Source organism: Caretta caretta, chromosome 1 (assembly GCF_965140235.1).
Source record: "Caretta caretta isolate rCarCar2 chromosome 1, rCarCar1.hap1, whole genome shotgun sequence".
NCBI classification, from domain to species: domain Eukaryota; kingdom Metazoa; phylum Chordata; order Testudines; family Cheloniidae; genus Caretta; species Caretta caretta.
In genome coordinates, this window is record NC_134206.1 from 205,689,408 (window position 1) to 205,710,791 (window position 21,384).

Genomic DNA, 21,384 nt, shown 5'->3' on the forward strand with positions numbered 1-21,384 from the left:
CTGAAGCGGCCCTTTCCGCCGGCTGGGTTCAGTACATCTCACCTGCCGCCACAGCAGCAGCTGAGCCGCTGGAGCTGCCACCAGTGAAATGCCAGGGGTTGTACGGGTTCCTAGTGGTGCCATGGAATCTGAAGGAGATAAAAAGACAGCGTAGACTCTCAAAAAGGTTGGACACACCTTAGGGCAGGGGAGGAACCAAAATCAAGTCTCAGAAGAAGCCTAGCTTCCCCCGCACCAGGCACATTGCGCTACTCTCTAGGCATCCCGCTGCCTCGATTCAGACCCCCCCGACCCGCCAGGCACTCAAACCTTCACACGGCTAAGATGCTCTCCTTGCCACTGTGCGGGTGAGATGTGAGAATGTTCAACAGCTGAGTTACGTGACTGAGGGGTTTTTAAATTTACCTGAATGACCAAAAAAAGGAGGGATGGGGGAGTGTGCGTGACTTGTTTACCTGTTGGGGTTACAGCCAGTGGTTCCAGTCCCTAGTTCATGCATGTTTGAGACCCCAATAATGATCGCTCCAGCCTCCCGCAGCTTCCTGGTCACTGTAGCATCTTCAGTCTCTGGCTCTGTCCCAAGGTATGCTGTTCCCGCTCGGTGGTGGTAAGGCACCTTAGTAAGAAACAGAAGAGTGCATTAGGTGTACTGAACACATAAGATCCAGCAACTTCTTCTCCCAACAGCAGAACAGAACTTTAAGGAATCAGTGCCCATCTAGCCCAGATGCTCAAGGCATTATGGTGAAATCTGAGCTGGGCCAGTACCATGGCTGCTTTTAGCCTTACCGCTAGGCAGGGTACTGTCTTCCTTGTGCTGGGGCTCTCTCTGGGGGCTACTTGAAATCAGAAAACCTAAAATCGAACAGTTACTGTTTCCCTAACTGCTCTGTACAGGCACTAGTTAGATATCAGGCTGGGGAGAGTACTAACACTATGTAGACAGTCAGGTAACAGTGACCCAGTTTTGAATAAGGCTTGGAAATCTTTGGGTGGAGAGCGCTATAGAAGAATCAATGATAATTCCAACCTGCTGGCCAGATGGCAAACGATGGCTCTGCCTGGGCTGACACTGTGAAGCCAGGAACCTGCCAGTTTCCAGAGCCCTGGCTCCCACTGGGGCTGGCAGACGCCCCGTCAGAGCTGTGGAGCTTGGAACACCAGCAGGTTTCCAATGGAAACATACTTGTGTTTGGCAAAACATTTTGCTTCAGTGAACTAGCATTTTCCAACGAACTCAAGTCCTAACTCCACCCCCCCGCAATGTTAAGACTCCAATTGCCAGAGTCTGGCCAATGCTGAGAACTTTTGGAAATCCCATCCTCCAACTCTAGGATTAAGTTTACTGACTTTCTGCTTTGTCAGAAGTAGTAGTATCTCTTTTCCTCCTCCAGCCCCCTCCTACCTCCTCCACGCTGTTAGAAGTTACGATTCGAATACCAGATATGGAATATGCTTTTTATATGCTCATATTCCAGGGCTGGTCTTCCTGTTTTAGTCTAGCTACTGTAACAGCAGATTCTACTCTTATTCCCATAAATGCGTATACCTTTTTTCAAATCTCTTACCGAGATGTTTGCCTTAACAACAACAACAACCTGAAGCAGTGAGATACTTTAAAAAAAAAAAAGTGATTGGCCTGTGTAACACATTTCCTTTTATGCATTTTAAACTGAACTGCTTTTAAGTTCCTTTGAGTGTCCCTCAGCTGGAGGATACACAAGTGCTTATAGCCTTACACAGCGTGAGCTGGCCATACAACACTCCAACCATGAGGGAAACTCACAACTTTAATCTCTTCTTTCAAGCAGACTGGGATTCCATCCAGAAGAGAAAGGGGGCATTTATTCCTGTAACGAGTAGTGGAGGCTTCAGCCATCTGGAAAGAGAGAAAGATTTTCTTAACTGGACAATGGGATATGCCTGAGAAGATGGACATGATCAATATTGCAAACTAAATACAACCCAAAGAGATCTCCCCATGATGGGCCCGAGCCCTTCCACCATGGGCGAGAGGGGAGAAGCTACTGATCGATTATGTCTAGGTTCGGAGGTCATGGAGCAAAAGGAGACACAGGGTGGGAAAAATAGTGTGGACACCAAAGAAACACATCCTGGTTTAAGCAACATTCAGTAGGAACTGCAACTGCTGTAATATTAGTCTCCCCCTGGAGTAAGTGAAATCGAGTCGTTTATGGCCCTGAGAGGGAGGGACTGAGGAAAACAGGGGAGAAGGGTGAAATATTCACACTTCATTCCAGCAGTCACAACCCAGGATCTCAGAACATCTATGCAGCAGATGAGAGCAAGAGCCTTAGTCGCTCATATCCTCTTCTGCAGGGAAAGTGTGCCCATTCAGGTGACCATTGGCTGCTATCACTCTAGGGAGGAGGAAGCCCACTCCCACCAAAGGCAGACATACCTTCTGTATCTGCTCCCGGTCCCACTGCACAATTGCTCGGAGAGGGGGGCTGGATTTCTCACAGTCCTCCAGAGAGGAGATAATATTCTTAGCAACCTGGAAGGGCGTCAACTCCCCAGTCCTATAAAATAGGAGGAGAGTTTAGAGATTTGGATCCTATTACAATTCCCACCAGAGGTGCGGACTTTCTGTGTTCTCAGGTCGTGCTCGACACCCACGCTGCCCCAGGCCCTGCCCCAGGCCCCACCCCACCCCTTCCTCCAATCCCCCACCCCGCCCTACCTCTTCCTGCCCCCTTCTGCCCCCCTCCAAACAGCTGATCGCAGCAGGCAGGAGGCACTGGGAGGGGGAGGAGTTGATTGACGGGGCCACTGGTGGGCGGGAGGCGCTGGGGGAGAGGGGGAGGAGCTGATCCGCAGGGCTGCTGGTGGGTGCTGAGCACCCACGGAGTCAGCGCCTGTGATTCCTGGGATGGTTCTCTGCTTTCCAGACATAGTTCTGAAGGAAAGCATCCTCTGGCAGGAAGGTGTTATGCCATCACCCTTTGGGCAGAGAACTGGATAGGGACCAATCAATCAATCAGGAGCTGATCAGTGACACTCCCTAGACAGCTAGTTCTAGTGAGCAACATGAAATGCTTCCTTCCCCATGAGAGCTGGTCTCCACAGCACTCCCGGCCCCAGAGAGAGAGAGAGACAGGAGCTGGAAACCCTGTCTGAAGCCTGGGAACACCAAGATCAGCAGGAGTGTTGTAGAGGACAGAGCTACAGGCAGAACCATTACACTTTCTTGGCGAAGGGTCCAAGGCAGTGGAACTTGCTTTGGCCAGAGGGTGGGCTGAACTCAAGAGCACAACATGGAAGTCAGCTTTTTGTGCAGGTCTCCTACTGATGATGAAGGCTGCAAACAGCCTCACATCATCACCTTCATGATCAACCCCCAAAAATGAGCCTTCAGAATGTCAGTGTACCCTAAGGGGGAAAGGCTGAAGTAACACTTCCAGTAATTCTGGCTCTTAGATACGAGGTTGATGCATACACTTGAGATGCACAGACAGGTTACATGAGGTTAGGGCATGCAAACGCACGCGCACACCACAAGCCATGGGGTGGGCCCCACCTTTCCATTTGTTCTGACGGAATAATTTGTGTTAGCATCAGAGATGGGCCTAAGGCACACAGCTCCTAGAAGTTTGGGAGAGAATTTTGTTCAGGCCAATCTCTGGTCACTGCTCCCTAGAATTGTTTTGACCTTTTTATTCCAGTGACCTCTGGTCTGTTCACACTCACTGGGTGGAACTGTGTCAAACCGGGAGGACAAGCAGCAGGGACAGTAAGTGGAGGTTCTTCAGGATCCTCAAAGGCTCTTCACTGTGGTGACCTTCCATCCACCCGCCCAAAAACAACAAGTGAAACAAGGAATCTTCCCCCACTTTCCTACTTCACTGAGAAGACTACAGATAAGCCAGAGAGCTAGGAACTCAGATGTAGGTCTCCCACCTAGAAGCACTTTGAGAGAGTTTGCAATTACTGGAAAGGTGTAAAAACCAATTAGGAAGAGGATTTATTCAGATTAGAGCGAAGAACTAGTAGTGATGGGATGAAGTTAAGAGGAGGTACATGTAGTAGGCCAAATTTTGGGGGAGAAATTCCTAACACAGATCCATTAGGTACAGGGAACCACATCAAGCTATGGAGGGGAAAAGGGAAGACAAGATGCCCTAATATTGTAGGTCTTTCCACCAATCATTTAATCTCACCTACCGGTAGCAGTTCAGATAGTCCTGGATCCCTTTGAAACTGAACCCAGCGTTGGCAGGATGAGACCTGCCAAGAGAGAAATAAAAAAGTGATGGTCAGCCGCCGAAGAACCTTCCTCGAGACTCACAATGCCAACGAGGGTGTGATGAGGTCCTGACCAGGAAAGCTTCAGCTACTACTTCGGATTCCAGTGTAACAACCAGAAAACCTTCTTTGCCAAAATCCAAATGAAATTCAACTAACTGCTTTGGGCCCCTTTGAAAACAACAGCTGAGGTCTTTAGCTGTTAAGAAATCCCTCGCTATATAATGGTACAACGGTCTGATGGTATAACAGTCTGAGTCATGGAATTAAGGGTTTCACATCATTTAGGTACATTTGAATATTTTGCCGTAAGTCTTTTTAAATAAAAAACCTAAATACACTGATAGGCACACATTAGAACTGTCAGCAACTGAAATCCAGAGTCTGTAAGAAGGTTTAAGGAATAACTTGCCACAGAGAAATTACTATTCGTATTATTATTTGCATAGCACGAACAGTATGCTAGGCATGTTGAAGACTATACAAAAACCATGTTCCTTCCCCAAAAAGCTCACACTTAAAACACATCACAAAGAATAATTCAACATGCCATAAGCCTAAAAAGGATCTAATATATTGCTTTCTTTATTTTCTGGTATGGAATATGTTAGAATATCGAGACACACATGTACAAATCAGTTAAAACAGGTTAATTGGTAAGACAGACAAATCTGCATTTGACCAGTGTATGTTCTAAGCAAACATACAACTTTCCTAAGTATGTGGGTGATTAAGGCCTTGCCTTTAAACATGTTACCTAGTAAGCTGGAACTACATGCTTTTAAAAACTGTATCAGAACCTAATGTCAACAAGTTTCAACACCTTTTAAAAAGGCATTTCACTGGTCATAGTCAACCCAGCTAACATACTCGATGGGGGGGAAGGGCAGCAGCCCAGGGTAGAGCTTAGGATTGACTTCTATTCGATACTGGTGAGGCCTCATCTGGAGTACTGTGTCCAGTTTTGGGCTCCGCACTGCAAGAAGGATGTGGAGAAATTGGAGAGAGTCCAGCGAAGGGCAACAGAAATGAGTATGGGTCTGGAACACATGACTTATGAGGAGAGGCTGAGGGAACTGGGATTGTTTAGTCTGTGGAAGAGAAGAATGAGGGGGGATTTGATAGCTGCTTTTAACTACCTGAAAGGTGGATCCAAAGAGGATGGATCTAGACTATTCTCAGTGATAGCAGATGACAGGACAAGGAGTAATGGTCTCAAGTTGCAGTGGCGGAGATTTAGATTGGATATTAGGAAAAACTTTTTCACTAGGAGCGTGGTGAAACACTGGAATGAGTTACCTAGGGAGGTGGTGGAATCTCCTTCCTTAGAGGTTTTTAAGGTCAGGCTTGCCAAGCCCTGGCTGGGATGATTTAGTTGGGATTGGTCCTGCTCTGGGCAGGGGGTTGGACTAGATGGCCTCCAGAGGTCCCTTCCAACTCTGTTATTCTGTGATTCTATGACTATGAGCAGCTAACATGTTTTTAAAGTTGCTATAAATGGTCTAAAAACATTTAAGTACCTAGCACAAACAGTACTTAATTCAAATGCATCTTAAATTCAAAAAAGAGTTTTCCCCCCCAGTCTAGACAACGGTTAATGAAGTAAGGGGTGCTTTCGGTATCCAAAGGTGCAGAGATAGCATGGGGAGATATTGAGTAAGGACAAAAACTGGAAAGGAAAGGATGCTGCACATTAGAATTCAGAAAGCAACGATGGGGGGAAAAATTCCTTATGACTGGGGCCACTGTTTAAGACATACAGAAAGTCCCTTTGTTTTGGGAAACCTGATCTTGTCCAGACTACTGACAATGACATAATGACCCAGTATTCCATTAATACATACATACAACCCCCCTACTCCTTGCACATCATGCTGACCTTGTCTCCATCAACTGCTTGAGAATCTCCAATGTGTTTTTAGTCTCAGGCTTTTCCTTTCTTCCCTCAGCAGCAACCTCTGGAATAAACGTGGGGTCTTCATGGATATCAAGATAGTGCATGAGAGTGAAGTTATTCACCCTGCAAGAGAGACAGAGAGTCACTGCTTGAGCATGTAAGCCCCATCCTAACGTTTTCATTCACAAACACTTTGTTAAAAGGAAAATGCTTCTGGAGAGTTCTCCTTTTGAACAATGTGCACTGTTTTGCAGAACTACTAGAAAACAATTCTCTCTCTGTCACCACATTCCTCTGCAGAAGCGGAGCAGAAGGATTACTAGGTTATTCATTAATTTGTACATTCCAAGAAGGGACCACTGTGATCTGACATCCTGCCTAACACAGGCCATAACACTTCCCCAAAATAATTCCTAGAGCAGATCTTTTATATCTATATTTTTACGTATCCTCTATAAAGGACAGCACACCACCATGGATTGATGCCCACACAATTCTCTTACTATTGAGAAGGAGGGTCCCAGGAAGAAACCAATGTCATTTAGAAACGAACATCCCCAGTGATCAAAGCCTGCTTCTGCACTCATAGTGGAACACAGTGTGATGACAAAGGAGGTCTTCAATATCTATGCCTTTCTGCAGCTGGACACATCAATGAAAATTGTCAAAGGAGACATCAGCTTTAACTAGCATTGTAAAGTTCTTCTCACCTGAGAACAGTAAAATTTTTCCTTCTAGGTTGAATAAAATATTTTTCCTTCCAGTGATCACTGTACGAAGACTGAGGCAGATTTTGTGCCTGTCATGAATATTTACCTGCGCAATCTGGCAAAGTCAGGTTAAAGCTGAAGAACAAGTCATGAATGACCACTCAGCCATTTTGTCAAATGGGTTGCAGAGAGCCATACCCTTGCATCCATCTTGTGATGTCCACATGGTATACACCAGTTGTTCTGTACAACTCTCCTCCTCTTTTACAACTTATTTCCTGATCCATTCCTAAATGGTGGGATCCCAGCTACCCCAGTCTGCTTGTTTTGCAATTCCTCCTACTTCCTAAAATATGTCAAGTCCTTAGCCATCAACCTGCAGACGCCCAAATCGTAACACAAGGAAAAATCCTGGCCCCATTAAAGTCAATGGGAGTTGTGTTCAGTCTAGCCAGGATTTCATCCCCAAGACAAAAATAAGGGTCAAAAACAGAAGTACAAGCACCTTCAAGTGATGTGGAGTTAAAAAAAAAAAATTAACATATATACCATGGCCTACATCCTCAAGCATCAGGATCCCCCATTTCCAATGTTGATAACACACAGTAGTGAAACTGTATTCGCAAAAAGAAAAGGAGTACTTGTGGCACCTTAGAGACTAACCAATTTATTTGAGCATAAGCTTTCGTGAGCTACAGCTCACTTTCACGAAAGCTTATGCTCAAATAAATTGGTTAGTCTCTAAGGTACCACAAGTACTCCTTTTCTTTTTAGTAGTGAAACTGAGATATATATCAAGATGAGCATCAAAAGCAGGTATGTGTGGCTAAAACTCAAGACATTTTAGCAGTCTGGCAGATGTAGGAAGCCCTTCTGCAATTGGTGCTCCATTTTTTATGCCTGAGAATAAGCAGAACAAGAGGAACTACAATCAAAATCAAAGTCTTTGCAAGGCAAAGAAAAAGGTAATTGCATATAGCTGAAGACAGACCACCACCAGGTTAAGAAGGTTCTTTATATTATGCTTCTTTAGAAATGTATCAAAGCCCCTTGTCCTATGCATTCTGTACTTTTTCATTTGACAGATAAGGTCCCCACTTCCCGCTTGTTCCTTATCCTGGCTCTGCTTTGTTTACTTTTGTTAATCAAAGTTGTCCAACTCTAGAAATAGAGTCTCTCACTTAAGAATCCTGACAGTCCGTGAAGCTGCTCCTGTCTCAAAAATGCCAAAGCATCAGTCAAGCTCCAAGCAATATACTTCCTGCTATCTATAGTCCAGTACGGGATTCCTTTTTTAGGATATGAAGAGGCTTTTCCCCCCCACCAGCTAAACTCAAACACTCCCATGTCCTTCGTTAGGTACTTCTGTGATGTGAATTCAAATAAGGATTAAATCTGCAGGTGACACTGAAATTGGAGTGGGAGCAAAACATGCAAGGAGAGCAGATCCAAACTGCAGAGTGACTTGGACAGATTATTAGAACACGGAGACCTGTAGGCAGGCAGAGGAGATTTGGTCCTAGAAAGCCCTGCACTTCCAGAGAGAAAATAAGCAACACAGACACAAAATGAGGGCATGTATTCATATTCAAGCAATTGCACTAATCCTACAAAAGAAAGTTTATTTTTGTCTTGTCTCCATAACACCGTCCTAATGTGACTTTTGTGCAATCAAGTACTGTAGATGCCACAGGGAAGGTGAGGGCTGGGAATCAGGAGGCAAATTAAGGAAACGTCCATGAGGGTCCTGATTTTAAGGAATGATCCACTGTAGAAGAGCGTGACAGTTTCTGTCCTTGTTAATTTGCATTTCTTTTGGAGGTATTCAGTATCTCTAGACCACACTTCATCCACTAGCCATCACCTTCAGCCCCCAACTAAACCCCCTCCAATGCATCATCAAGGATCTACAACCTATCCTGAAGGATGACCCATCACTCTCACAGATCTTGGGAGACAGGCCAGTCCTTGCTTACAGACAGCCCCCCAACCTGAAGCAAACACTCACCAGCAACCACACACCACACAACAAAAACACTAACTGAGGAACTGATCCTTGCAACAAAGCCCGTTGCCTACTGTGTCCACGTATCTATTCAGGGGATACCATCATAGGGCCTAATCACATCAGCCACACTATCAGAGGCTCGTTCACCTGCACATCTACTAATGTGATATATGCCATCATGTGCCAGCAATGCCCCTCTGCCATGTACATTGGCCAAACTGGACAGTCTCTACGTAAAAGAAAAAATGGACACAAATCAGACATCCAGAATTATAACATTCAAAAACCAATCGGAGAGCACTTCAATTTCACTGGTCACGCGATTACAGACCTAAAAGTTGCAATTCTTCAACAAAAAGCTTCAAAAACAGATTCCAATGAGAGACGGCTGAATTGGAATTAATTTGCAAACTGGACACCATTACCTTAGGCTTGAATAAAGACTGGGAGTGGATGTGTCATTACACAAAGTAAAACTATTTCCCCATGAAGAAAAGGAGTACTTGTGGCACCTTAGAGACTAACCAATTTATCTGAGCTTATGTTCAAATTGGTTAGTCTCTAAGGTGCCACAAGTACTCCTTTTCTTTTTGCGAATACAGACTAACATGGCTGCTACTCTGAAACCTGTCATTATTTCCCCATGTTTATTCCCCTCCATACTGTTCCTCACACATTCTTGTCAACTGCTGGAAATGGCCCATCTTGATTAACACTACAAAAGGTTTTTTTCTCTCTCTCTCTCTCCTGCTGTTAATAGCTCACCTTACCTGATCACTCTTGTTACAGTGTGTATGGCAATACCCATTGTTTTGTTCTCTGTGTATATAAAATCTCCGCACTGTATTTTCCACTGCATGCATCCGATGAAGTGAGCTGTAGCTCACGAAAGCTTATGTTCAAACAAATCTGTTAGTCTCTAAGGTGCCACAAGTCCTCCTTTTCTTTTTATAGACCACACTGTAGATCCTACCTAAAACCAGGCATGTTTAAAGTGTTCTTAGCCCTACAGGGAAGAACCTTAAAATGTATTGGGATCTGCAAGATATTGCCCACCAAATTATAAGCAATACTTGTGGACTGCACTGCGAGCTTGAATTACAACTGCCTCTTCAGATTAAAGTGCACACAATTAAGGGCATGTTCAAGACTGAATACACTGAAAAGGCAACTGGAAGGTCTGGAATAAACTAAACCAAAACCTTCGATCTGAACACTTCAAAGAGAATTAATTATCAATTTGGCTCTGACTCTCATGTGACCCATGATGCATTGTACCTCAAAGTAGCACCCTGTAACCCCCATATTCATCATCTGTATATGGTTATATTTCATACAAAGCATGCATATGAAAGGTCATGATCTGCTGAAACTCATTCTGTCAAAAATATGTACATCATCATTGTATACGGAGTTATAAAATTTTGCTATATGGTTGTTATTGAAATATGTTGCAAGTCTGGGAGTCACCCCCTGTTTGTTCTCCAGTGGCATCAAAGGAGATGACCCACACTCAGGTGGGAGTTAAATGACCATCACCGCCCATTGACCAGCAGGGAAATTGTAAATAAGATTTCCAATTCAATAAGAGATAGTTGCACAAGCACTACATAATGATGATTGCTCAACTCTGTGACTTAAGGTCCACTAAGACATGTTTGGGCTAGTGAATTGAGAGTATAAAATAAAGAGCAGTGGCATCATGAGATTACCCTTCTCCTTCCCCACCTACTTTGAAGGCAAGAAGAATGTTTGCAAGAGGAGAGACTTTGAACTGGAAAGATTGGTCCCAGGCTGAGAAGATAATTCAGCCTGCGTATGAAGAGTATAACCTGTCAGCAACATCCAGTGGGGGTGAGAAAAGCTGTTTGATTCAAATCTTACTGAGACTGAAAGTTTAGTATTTAGAATGTGTGTTTACTTTTATTTCTTACATAACTACCTCTTACCTTTATGCCTATAATTTATAATCACTTAAAAAAAAATCTCTTTCTGTAGTCAAACTTATTTTAATGTTTAATCCTAACCAGTGAGTTTATCTAGAATGCTTGGGGAATCTGCTCAGATTACAAAGATTGGTGCATGTCCATTTCCTTTGATGAAGTGTCTAATTAATGAGCTTGCATTGTTCAAGAGAAGGTCTTAAGCAGTGTAAGAGGGTACATTTCTGGGGGTACAAAGCTGGGGGGATTTCCTGGTGTCTCCATCTGTATAGTTCATAAGTGGCTTAGAGGGCATTCGTGCAATTTAGCTGGGTGTGTGCCTGTATACTGTTGACTGAGTGATCACAACATCTGGAGGGGTTTGCTGCTTGTCACTGGCAAAGCATCATGAGAGACAGCCCAGGCTGGAGAGTTAAGGGGGCACAGCAGTCCCCCAGTTTCAGGTTGTACCTCAGAGATCTGTCACAGCCCCTTATTGCTCTCCTGCCCCTACTAGAGGTGAACAAAAACATCAGTAAAAAGAAAAGGAGTACTTGTGGCACCTTAGAGACTAACCAATTTATTTGAGCATGAGCTTTCGTGAGCTACAGCTCACTTCATCAGATGAAGTGAGCTGTAGCTCACGAAAGCTCATGCTCAAATAAATTGGTTAGTCTCTAAGGTGCCACAAGTACTCCTTTTCTTTTTGCGAATACAGACTAACACGGCTGTTCCAAAAAAAACATCAGTATAACTTGAACTTTGAGAAAGATGAGATTGCTCTTTAGTAAGAACATATGAGACGGCAGAGAGGCAACCCAAAGGACGTTTCCAAGCATAAGGTTGGCTGTGAAAAGAAAGGGTTAAAATCTTCCCTGATAGAAAATCTGAATATCATCAAATTAGAAAATTTTTTAAAAAGCCAGCAAATACCAGGGTCTCTGCTCAATAGTTCTGCCCACTCTCTTCAGGGCCCTAGGAAAATCCCAAATTACATCGACTTCCCCTTTAAAGAGGTCACTGCTGATACCCCAGATTTGTTAACAATGCAAAACCTCAGAGTGCAGATATGGAACACATTCTTACCTTAATAAAAGCGGTACTACACAAAACTGCCCGAAAGCCTAGACAAGAAAAGAAAAGAGGATGAAAAACAGATAGAATTCGTTTACAGCCAATTCTGCCTTCGCCCCTCTCTCCCGCAACTGAGAATGCTTGCTGTAGGGAGCTCTATGCTATAAGGAAATTGTAATACAAACCAAAGATATGAGAATTCCATTCATGCAGTACTTAAAGGGAAACTGTCAAACGGCTTCAGGCCATAGATTTGGTCCACGTTTACAGAATCCTGAACATTCCTGATATATGTTCCTTCAATTCATTAGCCAAAACATATCAGTACCCATCCCTCAGAGAGGCACAATCCCAAAAGCCATGTGCTCACAGACAAGAAACAAAAAAGTTAAGTCAGCCACAAGAAATCTGTAAGTTCCATCCACAATCCTTGTAGCTTTCTGCAAAACAAACTCTGAATAAAAGAGTTATGAAGCTTATTGAATCCATTGCAAGGAGCTTTCACAATGCCATTAATACTCTGTTGCCCTGATATACCAGTGAACCTGCTCCCCTTCGTCAAAGCTAGTGATCTCAGTAAAGCATTAGAAATGTAAATGTTCCACACTAGGAACGAAGGCATTCAAACTCTATTTTTATGCCTTTGCTAATGTGGCAATATTAACGATTCCAGAGATCGGTCATGTTCTGCCCTGATTTAACAGGGCAAGAGTGAGCTTAAGAATTAATTATTGACAGAATTCAGGGTAGGGAAAAATGTGCTGAAATTTTCTACAGGCATCTTATTCCCTGTGTTTAGGTAAAAAGGTAGAAAAGATCAATAGACTAAATTATTAACTTGTATTTACAATAGCTCCTTCCTTCTGAGATCAACATGTTTTACAAATGTAAACAAAGATTAAACCCCTAAGATACTCCTCTGAGGTTTGGAAATATTTTCATTCCCATTTTACATATGGGGAAACTGAAGCACAGAGAGGCAATGTGACTAGCCCGGGGCACACAGAGACAGTGACAGAACTGGGAATAGAATCCTCGCTCCCAGTCCTGTGCTTTAGCCATAAAGACAGCTCCATTAAGAAAAATTCCCTGTAGCTAGTTTTCCCTCCCTGTAGTTGTCATGCTCAGGAACAAGCCACACAATTAAACAGGGGGACGGGAGATGTAATTTATGTCGCTCTGGCAATAGCTCTTGTACATAGCTTTAAAAAGAAAGCTGCTACACCAATATGTTGTAAAGGCAAAACATGTTACAAAAACCTATTCTGGAGCTGAGGCAATGGCAAATGTGTTCTGTCTGGTCACGTACCAAGATCACCTTAAACTGGGGGTCAGTCACTTATTACTATCAGCACTCTGCTGTGCACGAATCACATGGCTGTGCCAGGATCAGAGAAGAGATCAGGAGCAGCCTGGGAGGTAGGAATAAATCAATGGACCAAGAAAAGCTTAAAAATTCTCAGGAAACTGGTGAGGTGAGATTTCACTGTTTGGACGGTGAATTCTCAGGTTCATCTGCTGAGGGTAAAGTCATAAACAGCTGGAATGGTCATGATTTTTTCCCTGTGGAAAGGGGTTTTTATACTTGGCCTCAGCTGCAGGCTTTCCCGAAGGAGTTCAGAATGTATTGTAAGCAAATATTTACCAGTCATGGGGCCCTGGAGAATGCCTGTCTCCACATGGAGCTTTTTTTTTTTTTCCTTCTAAAAGCACCCCACATTATAGTAGTATAGATCAGCTACTGGTGTTTTAAATAAACGTCCTCTAAACCTGCTCAGAACAGGGAAATGGCCATTCTAAAAGGGTGAAGTTTGTTTTATTCCAAAATGTTTTCACTGACAAACCTTAGGTAACTGGACTGGTGAACTTCCCAGTGCAAATTGGCAATGTTCACTGCTTTGTTTACCTACCAGCACCGGTAAAGCTTGATCAGAGTACTTCTCAGACAGTCAACCGGTTAAACTGGCCATTCTTGTTACAGGAGCCTAGGTTTGTGCGATCTCTCAAAGAATCACAGGGCATGAGTTGCAGAAATGGACAAATCCTGATCACTTTTACTCATGTGACTAGCCCCCTGGCTTCAACATGATTACTTGTGTGAGTGAAGCTAGCTGGATCTGGTCCCATGCAACAGAGATTCCAGTTTTCTTCTTTCAAGCAGCAATTATAAACAGTGAGGGGAAAATACTGGAGTTTTAAATTGTAAAACACACGTCAGTGTCCTCCCACTGACTAGGTTTAGGACTAAAACATAGAATTTGTTTTAAAAAGAAGGGACATGCAAGAGTTTACATACATTTAAGAAATGGCTTTTCCACAAGGCAATTTTTATTCTTATTCCAATGAAAAAACAAAAACAAACAAATAAAACTTCCCCTGCAGTGCTGGAAACCCAAATGACAACTTTTTGCTAGGCATTTCATAGATGACTGGTACTATATAAATCAATCAATCAATCGGACATGAGAATCAGAAAGTGCAACTGTCAGATGCAGAAAGTAAATTATTAAATGCTTTGGGGGCATTGACGTGTGTGTGTGTGTGTGTGTGTGCGCGCGCGTGCGCGCGCACGCACAGCACCTAAGTCAATGGGGGACTGATCCCAGACTAGGGCTGCTAGAGTACTGCAGTGCAAATCATAAATGATATTTACAACACTCTTACAGTTTTAATGGTTTAAAAGGATTTAGGTAAATTAGATGTATTCAAGTCAGCAAGGTCTGATGAAATTCATCCTAGGGTACTTAAGGAACTAGCTGAAGCCATCTTGAAACTGTTAGCAATTATCTTTGAGAACTCAAAGAGGATCTGTCAGGTCCCAGAAAACTGGAGAAGGTCAAATACAGTACCTATCTTTAAGGAAGCGGAACACAGAGTACGCAGGGAATTATAGACTGGTAAACCTAACTTCAATAGCTGGGAAGATACTAGAATAAATTATTAAACAGTTAGTTTGTAAGCACTTGGAGGATAACAGGATTATAAGGAATAACCAACATCAATTTGTCATCATGCCAAAGCAAACTAATTTCCTTCTTTGAAGGGGTTACTGGCCAAGTGGATTTGGGGACCCAGTAGATGAGTTATATCTTCATTTTAGTAAGGCTTTTGATACAGTCCCACATCACGTTCTTATAAGCAAACTGGAGAAACATAGTCTACATTTAGTTACTATACAGTGGATGCACAACTGGTTGAAAGATTTTACTCAGAAGAGTAGTTATCAATGGTTTGCTGTCAAACGGGGAAGGTGTATCCAGTAGGATCCCACAGGGGTCAGTCTTCAGTCCAATAGCATTTAATATTTTCAATAATGATTTGGATAATGGAATGGAGAGTGTGCTTATAAAATCTGCAGATGACACCAAGGTGGGTGGGGTTGCTAGCACTTTGGAGGACAGGATTAGAATTCAAAACAACTCTGACAAATTGGAAAATTGGTCTGAAATCAACAGGATAAAATTCAATGAAGATAAGTACAAAAAACTAAAGAAAGAAAAATCAAATGCACAACAAAAAGGGGCTAGATGGTAATACTGCTGAAAAAAAAATCTGTGGGTAAGAATGGATGACAAACTGAGTATGAGTGAACAATGAGCTGAAGTAGCAAAAAGGACTAATATTCTGGGGTGCATTAACAGGAATGTCGTACGTTAGACCCAGGAGGTAATTGTCCTGTTCTATTTGGCAGTGGTGAGGCCTCAGCTGGAGTACTGTATTGAGTTCTGAGCACCACACTTTAGGAAAGATGAGGATTAACTGGAGACAGTATAGAGGAAAGCAACAAAAGTAATAAAAGGTTTAAAAAAACCTGACCTATGAGGAAAGGTTAAAAAAAAAAAAAAAACACACTAGGCATGTTAAGTCTTGAGAAAAAAAAAACTGAGGGGGACCTGATAACTGCGTTCAAATATATTAAGGGCGGTCATAAAGAGGACAGGGATCAATTATTCTGTGTCCACTGAAAATAGGACAAGAAGTAATGGGCTTAATCTTCAGTAATGGAAATGTAGGTCAGATATTAGGAAAAGCTTTCTAACTTGTAAGGATAGTTAAGCACTGGAACAGGCTTCCAAGGGAGGTTGTGGAATCCACATCATTGGAGGTTTTTAAGAACAGGTTGGACAAACACCTGTCAGGGATGGTGTAGGTTTAATTAGTCCTGCTTCAGTGTAGGGGGCAGGACTTGAGGTCCCTGTCAGGTGAACATTTCTATGATTTTATTATTTAATGCCAATGAGTCATGATGACAGCATCCCTTACTGCCTCTAGGGGTGGCATTAGAGAAGTGATGTTAAGTGGTCAGAGCACTGGAAGGTAAGAATCTCTTGATTTCTAATCCTGAGTCTATCACAAACTAAGAACTAAACATTTAGGCCATGTCTACAGGAAGCAAAAGAGATTTATTTTTAGCATGTCTAAACTAAGGTCTGGTCTACACTACAGACCTATATTGGTATAACTATATTGTTCAGGGGTGTGAAAAATCCACACCCCAGAGCAACATATTTATACTGGCCTAACCCCCCCCCCACCCCCTTCCCCAACACAGATAGCGCTGTGTCAACCTGAGAGCTTTGCCTGCCAACATAGCTACCACTGGGGGAGATAGATTAACTACATTGAGGGGAAAGCTTTCTCCCATCCTGCCTAGGAGCATCTTCACTTAAGCCCTACAGCCATCTGCTGCAGTGTTTTAAGTGTTGACCTGCCCTACATTGACAGGTTTCAGAGGAACAGCCGTGTTAGTCTGTATTCGCAAAAAGAAAAGGAGTACTTGTGGCACCTTAGAGACTAAGGTGCCACAAGTACTCCTTTTCTTTTTGCCCTACATTGTAGTTCTACAGCTACCTTGTCCTCACTAGGATTTTGACAGAGGTTAGCGTTAATAAAGGTTTTAAAAATAGTCTTCACCCTCGTGAAGACAAAGCTTGAAGGTCTCCTTACTTGGGCTCCTCCCCTCTCTTAAGCAAGCGGGGGTTAATTCAGAGCTGCCTCCCTGGAGAAGGGGAGGCTGTCAGCAATAACAGCTGTAAAGCAGCTGGCAAATGACACAGGTGCCAAATCCCATTCTCACTGGGGCGGGGCGGGCGCCTCCCAGCACCTCTAGGGCTGGGGCTCCCAGCACCGGGCAGGTACTCACCGTGTTAGCCACATGGACAAAGAGGCGCAGCGGGAAGCCGGAGAGCGTGGGACCCCACTGGGGAGAGACAGAGAGAGAGAGGGGGGAGTGCTGCGGGCGGGGATGGGGGGATGGAGCCTCCCCGCCCCGTCGCCCCCGGGGGAGACACCCCAACCCCACCGCCGGGGCGGGAGGCGAAGCCCCCTTTGCCCGACCCCACTCCCCCGCCGGGGGTCAGCCCCCCCAGCCCGGCCCGGCGCTCACTGCGTCCCGCGGGGGCTGGTGACCGCTGTCCCCGGCCCGGCCCGGCTCCCGGCGCTGGAAGGCGGCGCGGGGGGTCCCGGGGCGGCGCCGCACGAAGCCCAGATAGAAGAGCAGGAGCGCGGCCGCCAGCGAGAGCAGCAGCAGCGGCGGCAGCGCCATGACGATCCGCAGCAGCCCTCAGGGGCTGGGGGCGGCGCCGCGCCAGGGGAGGCGCGGGGAGTTTGCAGGGAGGGCGAGGAGGAGGCGCGTCGCACAGGAAAGGGATACCGAGCCAATTGGGAGGGGTTGACACGGGAGGAAGAGCGAAGGCAGTGGGGCGCGGCACTGGGCGGGGCGATTGTAGGAGGAGGGAGAGAAAGGTCTGCGGCTGGGAGTTTGCACAGTAGGGGTGCACATTGCGCAGGGAAGGGGTGAGGGCATGCACGGGGGGGGTGTGCACGGGGGGGGGCAAAGGAACAGCAGCGGGGGGTTGCAAAGGGAAGGGATAATAAGGGAGTGCAGCGGGGTGAGGGTTGCACAGGAAAGGGAACGCAGCGGGGGTGGGCTTGCGTTGCACAGAGGGCATATAATACGGCACGGTCCGCGGCACGGTTGCACAGAGACGGTTGAAGAGGGCGGCTGCTCATCGGAGGTTGAAGGGGACGCGGGGTGGTGGATTGCACTAGCAGGTTGCAGCGGGAGTGAACGTAGTAGGGGTTTGTAGGGGTAAATGAAAAAAAAATCCCCAATTTCTCTCCTTCCTGCAGTAGGCGGCACTTAGTGCACGCTCACAGTCGATTTCACCGTTTCCTCTGCATAGTCAATTATGCCCCAACCCTTTTGAGTTATACTTGTGTTCAAAACTTCTCATAGCCCTAATCCTTCGATTAACCACCTGATTACCGTTATGGTGTGAAGACCAATTGATCTCAGTGGAACAATTCACATGTATAAAGCTAAGTAGGTGCACAATTGTTAGCAGGCTCAAGGCCCTATCACTTTTCTCCGTTATGTGTTTTTCCCACAGTAACAGGGGAGAGAAAAATCTATAAAAACAGAGAAAAAGGATAGTAAATACAATTGTCACAAAGATTAATGTTTTAAACGTTTTTCCTTGTGACTTTTTTAATGACTAGGTTTCTAGTTGATGAATTTGGGGATGCTCCGATGGAAAGGGCTAGAGAAATGCAGTGTGTTATAAAGCGAGTTTTAATCTCTTTATGTCAAACGTCAGACAAGAAACCTGGAATGGGTGAGAAAGCAGAGAACCCTGGGGCTTTGCAAATTCCCCTCCTAAACAGCTATGTTGTGAGTTGAATCTCTAACGCAGCTTTGCACAGGGGTGCTGAGAGCCACTGAACCAAACTGTAAAACCCTGTATGATGGAAACCACTTCAAGCCAGGGGGAGCAACGCTACCCCTAGTTCCAGCAGCTATGGTTTTGCACACCTACAAAGCTAGCTTGCATGGAAATAGCACCCCAGGCGCTTGTGCCAAGAAAAATACTACAGCAGTTCACAAAAAGAAAAGGAGTACTTGTGGCACCTTAGAGACTAACCAATTTATTTGAGCATGAGCTTTCGTGAGCTACAGCTCACTTCATCAGATGTTTACCGTGGAAAGCCACTCATCCAATCAACAGCTGTGAGCTGTGTCTACCCAATAAGGGAAGTCCTCTTGTGAAACCAGCCAATCCAAGACTGCAGGGAGGAGCTGCATCGAGACTGTGCTTCAATCAGCCAATGACATAATTACTCTTCCCTGCATCCTTCCGGGATCATTCTGCTAGGTCAGAGGGGGTTTCCTGTAACTCCTGCTGGCCTAGTGGGGAGAGCAGCGCTGCGGGGAGCCAAGGGGGTAGCACCCTAAGGGCGGAGTTTTTGCAGATCGCGATGTCTCATTTCTTCCAGGCCCTGTGCAATAAACCCACAGCAAGGACGGGCGGGCCAGGCGTTAAAGAGAAGGACTTGCACCAATGGGGTCTGACAGGTTAGTGGGGATGGCTTGAGCTGTTGGAAGAAGTTACTTGTTCGTAGGGTAAAGTAAGTTAAGGATTTGCTGATCCTGAGGGTCTCAGTGCCCTGGGCACATGGTGTGTGAACTGGGGTGAGACTGCAAGCAGTGCTTCTCCCTAAAGCAGTGAGAGGTGGCTTAGAACTGGATAGTAATAATACATTACCTGGGGCAGGGTTTGCTGTCAGTTACATTGTTGGAAATCTAAATAAATTCCATTACAGTTAACCAATTAGCCTCTCACAGTTTGTACGGTAACTTCCAACATATCTGTGTATGTGTGTATGTCAGAGATAGATATATATAATCTTACTATATGTTCCAGTCTACACATCTGATGAAGTGAGCTGTAGCTCACAAAAGCTTATGCCCTAATAAATTTTTTTAGTCTCTAAGGTGCCACAAGTCCTCCTGTTCTTTTAGCTAACCTAGTCAGTCAGGCAGTGCTGTAATTAAGAACAGAATTCGGTTCTGTGGAGTTATTCTGGGATTACACAGGTGTAAACTAGAATTTGGTTAACTCTGCCCATTTTTATGGTTAAGACTTTTTTTTTTTTAATCAAATAAACTGTACTCTCTTTATCTCTTCCCATGGAAGCTGTCCAGCTCCCTTGAGCTTGGAGAAAGTAGATGTGCACACAAAAAAAGTTTGAAATGTTGCATATCTCACTGAAACACACATGGCAAAATCCTTCCTCTCGCATGGAAGTAAATTTAAAAAGGGGGACACTCATTCATTTTGGCAGGGTGACTGGCTCTAAAAATAACAGCCACGTGGTTTTGTCTTCCTAAAACAATACCCTAGAAAGCAACAACTATTTTTCCACCATCAGCATTTCCAAAAAGAAGATTATTGTAATGTTAGGGAATTGCGGAAATGAAATACATCCACATTTAATATTCCAGTTCTCTTAGTGTTTCTAACAGTTGCTCTCTCTGAAAAAAATAACATCTGCCACAATGCTATTTTTTTTTTCTTGGTCCTGATCAACTGCAATCTGTTAACACTTACACTAAACTCTTACAATAATATAGAGACTTGCTGGAGGGAGGCTGGTTTGGATATGAGACTTTACATTTGCTACTATTCTCTGTTCCCTACTGTAGAGAATGGTTCCCTTATCCACCTGTTACATCTCTAACCCTCCAAGGTTATAGTTCATCAACCTGCTTTTTCACTTTCTAGTTAGAGCATAGGAGTTGGAATTCCTGGACTCCACTCTTGACTCTTCTACTATGCTTCCTGTGGACAAGTCACTTCACTTGTTGGGGCCTAGGTTTCCTTATCTGTGAAATGAGGATAATTCTCACCTACCTCAAAGTAGGTGCGGAAGCTTGTTCAACAGGTGCGAGGTGCTTTCTGCTCCTTTGACGGCAGGTGCTAGTGAAGGGATAATCTACTGCAGAGCAATTCTCCAGTCTGCTTGTTTGCACACTCTACATCACAGCTGGGAGTTATATTTCAATCCATTCTCTGGGTCTTTCGCAGAGACAGTGGGAGAGGTTTCACACATTATAGCAAGGAATTAAGGGGTCACAGTATCCAAGCCAAGACATTGAAGAAAAGAATACAGGCGTCCTTAATTTTTGTTTTTATGTTGTTACTATAAATATAAATTTCTTTGCAGGGGTGGCTACAAAACAGTACTTGCCTTTACTGGGCCCTACCCTCTTTTAAGAAAAGAAAATCCGGCAAATAGCTTGCTTAGAAATGATTAACACACCATAGTAAATGCTGAGACCAAGACTTTCAAGAGTCTAAGCCTGACTTTAGACACTTAAATCCATATGTGAGCCCCTAAATAAATGGCCTGAGTTGAAAACGAGGCTGCATTTTAAGGTGTCTGACTATATATCCGATTACCACTGAGGTGCTAAAATCCCCATTTAGGCACTTAAATACATGGCCTGACTTTAGGCACCCACTTTCGAAAATCTTGGCCTAGATGTCTCAAGCTGGGTAACAAATCAACTAAGGATCCTGAAAATTGTGTTCAAAGTGACTTTGGCCTATACTATGGGGGGAGTTTCTGGCAGAGTTTAGAATGGAGCCCAGCTCTTCTGCCCTCCCGGTTCTGTGCTTTAACCACAAAATCATCCTCCCTCCCCAACGTAGGCAGACAGAAAGA

At 44.4% G+C, this 21,384-nt stretch overlaps 2 protein-coding genes across 3 annotated transcripts in view; one reads left to right on the plus strand and one right to left on the minus strand.

The window, feature by feature from the left end:
• LOC125621522 (uncharacterized) overlaps nt 1–17,495 on the minus strand; it is a 30,324-nt gene extending 12,829 nt beyond the window's left edge. Inside the window, exons 1-9 of one of the 2 annotated variants that reach the window (XM_048818371.2) lie at nt 17,264–17,495; nt 17,021–17,077; nt 11,890–11,927; nt 6,146–6,286; nt 4,186–4,248; nt 2,423–2,543; nt 1,787–1,879; nt 456–616; nt 43–128 (exon numbers count right to left, since the gene is read on the minus strand). In XM_048818371.2, the coding sequence (XP_048674328.1) occupies nt 43–128; nt 456–616; nt 1,787–1,879; nt 2,423–2,543; nt 4,186–4,248; nt 6,146–6,286; nt 11,890–11,927; nt 17,021–17,077; nt 17,264–17,422 (919 nt within the window). In that variant the 5' untranslated portion in view covers nt 17,423–17,495. Of the gene's footprint in view, nt 1–42; nt 129–455; nt 617–1,786; nt 1,880–2,422; nt 2,544–4,185; nt 4,249–6,145; nt 6,287–11,889; nt 11,928–12,062; nt 12,463–17,020; nt 17,078–17,263 lie in introns of those variants that run through there. The other variant, XM_048818380.2, reaches the window with a different exon arrangement.
• Nucleotides 17,496–19,019: 1,524 nt separating this feature from the next.
• CHD1L (chromodomain helicase DNA binding protein 1 like) overlaps nt 19,020–21,384 on the plus strand; it is a 36,367-nt gene continuing 34,002 nt past the window's right edge. The window contains exon 1 of the mRNA XM_048818403.2: nt 19,020–19,231. Coding sequence (XP_048674360.1) covers nt 19,135–19,231 — 97 coding nt within the window. The 5' untranslated portion in view covers nt 19,020–19,134. The remainder of the gene's footprint in view (nt 19,232–21,384) is intronic.